The sequence below is a fragment of the Otolemur garnettii genome, unplaced genomic scaffold (genome assembly GCF_000181295.1).
Source record: "Otolemur garnettii isolate 467f Iridium unplaced genomic scaffold, OtoGar3 scaffold00225, whole genome shotgun sequence".
Classification (NCBI taxonomy): Eukaryota; Metazoa; Chordata; class Mammalia; order Primates; family Galagidae; genus Otolemur; species Otolemur garnettii.
In genome coordinates this window covers 1,770,273-1,778,589 of record NW_003852620.1, presented here as the reverse complement: position 1 = coordinate 1,778,589, position 8,317 = coordinate 1,770,273, and the positions used below count along the sequence as shown (strand labels likewise).

Below are 8,317 nucleotides of genomic sequence, written 5' to 3'. Positions count from 1 at the left end.
AACGTATTAGTTTGCATTCCCACCAGCAGTGTAGAAGTGTTCCCTTTTCTCCACATCCACGCCAGCATCTCTGGTTTTGGGATTTTGTGATATGGGTTAGTCTTACTGGAGTTAGGTGATATCTCAAAGTAGTTTTGATTTGCATTTCTCTGATGATTAAGGATGGAGAGCATTTTTTTTAATATATCTGTAGGCCATGCGCCGATCTTCTTTAGAGAAATTTCTTTTCAAGTCCCTTGCCCACCCTGAGATGGGATCACTTGTTTTTTGTTCTTGTTTTTTTTTTTTTTTTAAGACAGACTCTTGCTCTGTTACCCAGGCTAGAGTGCCATGGCCTCAGCCTAGCTCACGGCAACCTCAAACTCCTGGGTTCAAGCAATCTTCTTGCCTTAGCCTCCCAAGTACCTGTAGTCTCAGGTACCTCCCACCACATGTAGCTAGTTTTCCTATTTTTAGTAGAGATGGGGTCTTTCTTGCTCAGGCTTGTCTTGAACTCCTGACCTCAAGCAATCCTCCCACCTCAGCCTCTCAGAGTGCTAGGATTACAGGCATGAGCTACTGCACTCAGCCCCTCTCCTTAATTTTGGTTGCTTAGAGCGTACCTCTCTGTAAAGTGCCAGGCCAGAACCTACAGAGTCCAGATAGCATCCCAGCCAGAACCTCTGGGCAGAAGAGAACAGCCTGGAGACATCAGCAGGAAGCTAAGCCAAGTGCTCTACTCCTAAGTTTACATCTCTACCATCCCCCATGACCCATGCTACCTTCTTCTCTCAGAAAATCAGATACTGATTCCTCTTTCAATAACATTTTATTTTATTATCTTTAATTTTCTTTTTTATTTTATTTATTGTTTTTTTGAGACCAAGTCTCACTCTGCTGCTCCAGGATAGAGTGCCATTGTGTCAGTCTAGCTTACAGCAACCTCAAACTCCTGGGCTCAAGTGATCTTCCTTCTTCAGCCTCAAGAGTAGCCAGAGTAGGCGCCCACCACAACACCAGCTAATTTTTCTCTTTTTAGTAGAGATGGGGTCTTTGGCAAAGATCTAAGAGGAAAGTATAAAGTGCTTGGCTTTAGAGCTTGGGATGAGGGTAAGAGGGAAAGGCCTCCTGTGTTCATACCATTTGGAATTTCCCAGTTCCTTAGAGATAAAAGTTTATCTTCAAGGATTTTTTTTTTCTACGAAAAAAGGAAAAAATGGCTCGGCGCCTGTGGCTCAAGCGGCTAAGGCGCCAGCCACATACACCTAAGGTGGCGGGTTCGAATCCCCAGCCCGGGCCTGCCAAACAACAATGATGGCTGCAACCAAAAAATGGCCAGGCATTGTGGCGGGCACCTGTGGTCCCAGCTACTTGGGAGGCTGAGGCAGGAGACTCGCTTGAGCCCAGGAGTTGGAGGTTGCTGTGAGCGTGATGCCATGGCACTCTACCCAGGGGGATAGCTTGAGGCTCCGTCTCAAAAAAAAAAAAAAGAAAAAAATTATCCTTGAGTTCTCTGGATAATAGCCAGTGTATGTGAAGAGCTCAAGGACATAACTATCACAGATAAGCATTTAAAATTATCACAAAGGAAACAGATCAGTCAACAGGGTGGAGACTGAGCCTACTTCAAAGGAAATAGGAAGAACAGAGAGATGAGGTGGAAGGTGGGTTCCCTGGGCTCTACATCAGGGACTCAATGGCTGGTAATTCCCCTGAAGTCTCCTGCAGTAAGTTTCGGGCAAAGGCCTGCTCCATCTGTACGAGAAGAGAAGGGGAAGAGGGTATCAGGAGCTCTCTTCCTGCTTGGAACCCCTTTGCCCTGTTGAACATCACTCCTCCCACCCTCATTAGACACACTACTCTGCCTCTGTTCTGAACTCACCTGCACTGTGATAAGATTCTGTGCAGTATAGCTGGGACCAGGGATCTCCTCCCAGAAATTCAGTGTTACCTGGAACTTGGGTTGGGGGCCTAGGCCCTGGAGGTAATTGGCCCAGTCTGAAAGAGAAATGGTCAAAGGTTAGAAGAAAGAGAGGAGAGGCAGGAGGGAAGAGTGAGGAATCCATGATGGAGAGGAGCACATAGAGACTAAGCCCAGAGCAGGAGCTACAGGGTCAGGAGAAATACTGGCAACCACGTGCTACCCACCTGTATACAAACAGCAAAGGTGTCCCTTCCACAAATAAGAGGTGGCAGATTATAGTACAACATGAAAAGCTCTCTGCTAGAAGAATTTAAAGTCCTTACAGGCAGTGGGGCTGGCTACTAACACCAAAGAGCCCAAACTTTGCTACTTGCTCACACATCCCAGTGCTAGGGGATGTGCACACTCCAGTGCACACTCCAGTGCACACTCCATCCCCCTTATACTCCTGGCCCCACTCTTAAGGTCAGATTTGGAGTTGACTGAGGGTTGGAACTGGAACTACAAAACTAGGTAGGGGTGAGGGGCAACCCTAGGGGATGGCTGGGGTGTGGTAGAGACAAGGTACAGGGGTGCAGGGTGTGGTGTGCACCAGCTCTCCCAAATACATGGATGGTTATGTGTACCAGTGTCTATGTAAGACAGGGCCATGAGACTCAAACCTCTGTGCCAATTATATTTGTCACCTCATATAATTATATGCATCAATGTGATGCTGCTCCCTAAGATGTGACACTCTTATGTTGGACTCCATCTGAACCTCATCTTTTGCAGCCTTGGCTGGGATAGAAGTGCTGCAGTAGCTGCCAGGCTGAACATATGGCCACATAGGATGTGCACACAGGAAAGCAGGGGTGCCATGCATAGGCTATGATTAAGGATCTGCTGACAAAGTGGTGGCAGAATCCATCAAATTGGGCCTGGGGGCACTAAGAGGTAGGGAGGCTCAGTGGTCCAGTAGGAGCAGCCTTACCTCTGCAGAAGGAGGCAGTCCTGAAGAGTTCCACACACTCGTTGCTAGGCAGCAGATGTGGCCCCGGCCCAGGTGGGGCCTGTGGTGCATTCCAGGAGATGGGGATGGGGCAAAGGCGCTGCACGAAGAGGCCTTGGGAGTTGCTGGCCACCAGGACACCTCTCTCAAGCTGGCTCAGCAGGCGCTGTGTGGGCTCCAGTGGGTTAGGCTTGGGAAACACCACCTGCTTCATGCTGCTCTCTGAGCTGTAGGCCTCAGCCACAAGGCGGCAGTCCAGGCTCTGTACTTGCACCTTGCTCACCACATGCCCGCTGTAGATGAAGGTGAGCAGCAGCGAGTAGTCTGGGGATAGAAAAGCCCAGTTGGGCCTGGTGCCAGAAGAGTGTATGGGATATCTCTTTACCTCTGCCCCCTCCCCAGGCAGGGGGCTTCCTTAGGCTTTCCTACTACTGAGGGGGAGTAACGAATATGTGTATTCATGGGGCATTGGGACTTATGCCCAGGCCTTGGAGTTTCCAAGAAGGTCCCTGGAGATGGGGCCTCTGTTTAGCTTAAAGAAATCAAAGTCATAACATTGACTGCCAGGAAACAGAATGTGTACAGTTGTACTTTTTTTTTTTTTTTTGCAGTTTTTGGCTGGGGCTGGGTTTAAACCCACCACCTCCAGCATATGGGGCTGGTGCCCTACTCCTTTGAGCCACAGGCGCTACCTTGTACATTTGTATTTTTAAGAAGCAACCATTTTGGAGTCTGGACAAGCAAGTGGAATTCTCACTCCCTAGTAACCTGTACCTCAGTCTATGTAAGGCTGGCTCAGTTTGCTGCAAGCCTAGACTAACTAGACAACTAAACATAGTCAAAGGAAGAAGACTTGGGGGGAATAGGGAATAGGAAAGAGCTGGAAATGTCAAGTACCTGACTCTGGAGGGGGCAGAAACTCCAGGGACACCTGATCCTCTTGAAAGAGGGCCTCAGTTGTGTCGGTACCTAGAAGGGAGGCAAAGGCACTGGTCATTCAGAGTAGGACTGGGAGTCCCAAAAGCCAGAAAGTATGACACAAGGAAGACACAAGAGACAGGGGAGATGGTACCTTCCTGCAGCTCAGGGCTGTGGCTGTGGCTGCTGCTGCTGCTGCTGCTGCTGCTGCTTTTGCAATCTGAATAGCCTTCTCTTCCACCAGTCCCCTCCTCCTCCTATAGACACAGTGCCTATCATCAGCTCACCTCTCCCTCTCATTTCTGTCCTGCCCTCAGGCCCACCCAGGTCCCTCCCCAGCTCTCACATTATCAAGGGGGTCCTGAAGCAAGAAGTGACTGGGTTTACAGTTTTTCAAAGTACTCGCTTCCTCTTCCTTCTCAGAGGACACACAACTATGGCATCGCTTTGATGGTGATTTCTGGATCCCTGGCTTGGCTGTGGAATCATTGAGCGGGAGAGAAAGGTCAGGGCCTTTCACAGGCACAGAGGGTAAGGGAGAGGTATGAGGCAGGGAAAGGATGGGCAGAATTAGGAAAGGGGTCCTGGGTTGCAGCTCCCCAAGGGCAGGGATGGGGCAAAACCCTGAGTGGCACAGGTTAGGCTTGTATCTATATCCTTCCTCCTCAGTCTGCTGGTTCACTCACAAGTTCCTGGTGGTACCAGTCGATACACCTTGTAGGGCTCAGCAACATCCATGCGGCCTCTCTCAGGAACCTCTTCAAACTCAGGGCTCTTGTTGAGGGCACAGCGCAGGCGAGTCTTCCAGACAGCAGGGCCTTCTGTGTCCCCTTCCTTGAACTTTCCTTTAAATATTGCCCAAGCCTAGGAAAGAGAAGGAAAGAGGCAGCATGTTATAGACCTCAACTGCCCCTCCAACAGGGCTACCTTCATGGGCCACAAAAGCACTCACACAGGGCCCTGAGTTCAGTGAGCTCAGAATGGTTCGTTCATGATGGCTTTGTACTCTGGTGCTGCCATCTTGAGATCTTAATAGTGTTTTTTTTTTTTGTTTTTTTTTTTGAGATAGAGCCTCAAGCTGTCCCCCTGGGTAGAGTGCTGTGGTATAACAGCTCACAGCAACCTCCAACTCCTGGGCTCAAGCGATTCTCTTGCCTCTGCCTCCCAAGTAGCTGGGACTACAGGTGCCCGCCACAATGCGGTTATTTTTTTGGTTGCAGCTGTCATTGTTGTTTGGCAGGCCGAGGCTGGATTCGAACCTGCCAGCTCAGGTGTATGTGGCTAGAGCCTTAGCCGCTTGAGCCACTGGCGCTGAGACAAGATCTTAATAGTTTTTGAATGAGACCTCTACATTTTCATTTTTGCACTGGGCTCTGAAAGTGATGCAGCTGGGTCTACTCTCCAACAACCTGCCCTTTACCTGAAACCCAGGTGGATGCAAATGCTTGAGGGTAAGTGTACCAGTGTACAGTCCATCCCTCACTCAGAGGGGATGGTGGTTTCCAGGCCTTTTCACCTTGAAGAAAGCAGCATCTTGGTCCTCCCGGAAATCCTGCTTGCCTGCATGCTTCCAGGGAATCCGGAACATGGTCTTCTCTTCATCATCCCAGCACACCCCTGGAAACTGTCCACTCTCCACTTGCTCCACCACCCAGTTTCGGAGTTTTCGGGTGCTGCGCACCCTGCCTGATGCCATTCTGGGGGATGAGAGAAGCAGGAAGCATCAGAACTACCCCTTGGGAGGGAACATCTCCTGGGACCTTGGCCAATGGGGCTAGATTCTATGAACGGCCTCCAGAGACCCTATCCATCTTCCCTCGGCTCTAGATACATTTCAACCTTCTCTGAGGCAGAACTGTTTCATTTCTACCGTTAGCAATTACCAAAAAAAAAAAAAAAATCCATTCTAAGCTGTGACACCTGGAAGGAAACCTTAGGCATTGGTCTACGTTGTAGGACTTTTCAGGAATGTTTCGTTTGGGAGAGAATTCCCCTGGTGTTCTGTTCCTGGCAAGAGGCCCTGTGCACCTGTAAAGACAGTATCTGCTTCTGAAATGCCTCAGCTCTCTTCTTTTCCCCCCTCCCCACAAGCTGTCCTTTGAATCCCATCCCTCCCCCCCGTTTGCCCCAAGGGGAGGTAGGTCAGAAAGCTGGGTGGAGCTGCAGCAGAAGTGGGCAGGGTCCGGAGGCAAGCCGTCGAACAGTCAGGTGAGGATAGGGCAGGCGCCTTACTCTCTGAGCTACCAACAGGCCTTCCTGTCCTTTGCCTGCGGGAGCACTCGCCCGCCTGTCTCTCACTTACTCTCAGGCCAAACCTGCTTCCTAACTCACAGGCCTGTCTGTCTATTCTTCAGTGTAGCAGAGGAGCCCCAAGAGTCCCCACCCCCAGCTCCAATTTGGTTGGCCTTTGTAGCCCGAGATCCCAGGCTCGCTTTCCTACTAGGCTGATCTTACCTGAGCCGCTGTCCAGGCTGTTCCAGGGCTCAGAGGACCTCAGCTTAGTTCCTGGATAGGCGTCTCCGTGATCTCTCCGCCCTTTTCGATAGTCCCCACCCTAAGTTTCAGTTCTCCTCCAGGGAGGTCCTTTTCCCAGAAATCACGTGGCTTCAAAGTTGCAGGGCAGCTGGCTGCCACCAGAGGGAAGCAGTATATGAGACTCTCACTGTCAAAATCCCACTGTGAGCAGCAAGTTCAGCTCCTGCCTTGCTATCTTTCCCCTTCCTCCTTCCCATACTCCTGTGTGACACTGCAGCTCACCAGGGAGCCCAGAGTTTCCTAGTCTGGCCTGGGGCCTCTGGATTGCGGTGTACACCTGTGCATCTGCATTCTCCCAGTGTCTGCCTGGTACAAATTACAGGACTTCAAATACCAGCCAAGTTTGATGAAAAAACTAGTGTGGGAGGAAGCCCAGGCCAGGTAGCTGGATGGGAGGGCCTCCTTTGCCTATCTGTGGTATCAAGTCCTTCCTAACCCTGAGTCCAGGGTGGTCAAGAGGTAAGTTTCAGGGGTCCCTTTCAGAAAAACTGTTCACCCCTCCTCTTTCCATGGTTTCCCTAGATGGTGGGGCCAGGAAGAAGGACCACCAAGAAGCCTGCACAATAAGATGCTTCTTTATTGGTGCTGGAGCTGTTCCTGATGGAGTCAGGCCACAGGACCCTCATCAGGACTCTTGCCCTCGGCTACTTCCTTCTGCGAGGGATACTCTGTCCCAGGGGCACCTCTTCTGTCAGCTTCTGCAGAGAGAGAAGGTAATGATACTGGAAGCCTGGAGCTCAGACAGTCTAGAACAGGTGACTTCTGGAGGGTGGGGTCAGAGGCAAGGCTGGGTGAAGGCTATACCTGTAACAAGCGGGCACGGTAGACAGGGACATCCTCTCCAGCTAGAGGCTGGGGGCGCAAGTGCAGGTAGCGTTCAGTGGCCGTCTCCAGCTCTTCCACCTCATACAGGGTGGCTGGGTCTAGTGAGTGGGCATTGATGAGGCTCACAAGATACTCTTTGTAGTGTGCCCTGGTAGGAGAGCAGAATACTTGTTCTTTTGTTGGCTAATATTAATCGGACACAGGATACTCAAATAAGACTGACAAGCCCTGCCTATTGTACTTATAGGCAGTGCCAACCTGCACACACTGCCTGCTACCACCTACATATGCCCTTGCCCTGAGAGCCCACTTTCTCTCACCTCTTATGGGAGTGATTGCTCCCAGAGACCCACTTTACTGCCTGGGAATGCCCTCACCACTCCTACCCTCATGCCCAACACCATGTTCTGTGTCCTGCCAGCACTCACTGGCAGAGGCCGGCATAGCCAGCTGGAGTTTCCTTGCCACAAGCTTCATCCCTGAGCCCATTGGGAACCTCTTTCTGTTCCATCACTCGGCAGCCACCTATGGGTGAGGGAAGAAAGGGACCTTTTGTTGGGAAGAGGCCACTGACCACAAAGCCCTAGGAAAAATGGAATATCCAGAGCAGGGTAGGCAGTCTCCAGGGATGAGACTGAGCATAGAAATTCCTGCTCCCCTAGTGGTGGAGGGTACTTAGAGATGCCAACGGCAGATCAACTCTGACACAGAAGCAGGGACCTTGTTGTCCTTCCTTTCTCAAAGCTGGCTTTTCACTCATCAACACACATGCCCTTGAGATAGCTCTTTTGGTTGTTATTTAGCTCTCGCATAGTTAACTGATTCTCTGAAGGTCTTACCTCTATTTTTTTTTTTCTGGAACAGAGTCTCATTTTGTCACTCCCAGTAGAGTGCTGTGGTGTCACAGCTCAAACTCTTGGGCTCAAGCAATTCTCTTGCCTCAGCTTCCCAAGTAGCTGGGACTACAGGTGCCCACCACAGTGCCCAGCTATTTTTTTGTTTTTATTTGCCCGGGGCTGGGTTTGAACCCACCAGCCCTGGTGCATGTGGCTGGCACCCTACCCACTGAGCTACAGGCACCACCTCTATTTTAATTTTAGTCGTAACACTTTCCTTTTCTCTGGTCTGTTTCATGACACCTTGAG

The 8,317-nt window shown here is 50.6% G+C and overlaps 2 protein-coding genes across 4 annotated transcripts in view; both read right to left on the bottom strand.

The window, feature by feature from the left end:
• Nucleotides 1-1,459: 1,459 nt before the first annotated feature.
• On the bottom strand, nucleotides 1,460-6,826 carry IRF9 (interferon regulatory factor 9). Its single transcript, XM_003801951.3, has 9 exons — nucleotides 6,267-6,826; nucleotides 5,329-5,509; nucleotides 4,499-4,676; nucleotides 4,159-4,289; nucleotides 3,967-4,069; nucleotides 3,792-3,863; nucleotides 2,877-3,218; nucleotides 1,862-1,977; nucleotides 1,460-1,734 (listed from the first exon to the last, which is right to left on the bottom strand). Exons 2-9 carry the CDS (start codon nucleotides 5,506-5,508, stop codon nucleotides 1,660-1,662), a joined length of 1,197 nt encoding a protein of 398 aa, XP_003801999.1. The 5' UTR covers nucleotide 5,509; nucleotides 6,267-6,826; the 3' UTR covers nucleotides 1,460-1,659.
• An 80-nt stretch (nucleotides 6,827-6,906) lies between these two features.
• The window catches only part of RNF31 (ring finger protein 31), a 16,527-nt gene continuing 15,116 nt past the window's right edge, over nucleotides 6,907-8,317 (bottom strand). For 2 of the 3 annotated variants that reach the window (XM_023508143.1, XM_023508142.1), the window contains exons 19-21: nucleotides 7,601-7,697; nucleotides 7,152-7,320; nucleotides 6,907-7,045 (exon numbers count right to left, since the gene is read on the bottom strand). In XM_023508143.1, the coding sequence (XP_023363911.1) occupies nucleotides 6,992-7,045; nucleotides 7,152-7,320; nucleotides 7,601-7,697 (320 nt within the window). In that variant the 3' untranslated portion in view covers nucleotides 6,907-6,991. The remainder of the gene's footprint in view (nucleotides 7,046-7,151; nucleotides 7,321-7,600; nucleotides 7,698-8,317) is intronic. The other variant, XM_003801948.3, reaches the window with a different exon arrangement.

Bases quoted from the DNA above. Each gene is read 5' to 3' on its own strand.
- IRF9 (XM_003801951.3), bottom strand. From the start codon at position 5,508: ATGGCATCAGGCAGGGTGCGCAGCACCCGAAAACTCCGAAACTGGGTG. The intron at 3,219-3,791 runs GTACTTGACATT...TTCTATCCCCAG, and splicing joins TCTGCCCCCTCCAGAGTCAG to ACTACTCGCTGCTGCTCACC. The intron at 1,735-1,861 runs GTGAGTTCAGAA...CTTCTCGTACAG, and splicing joins AGAATCTTATCACAGTGCAG to ATGGAGCAGGCCTTTGCCCG.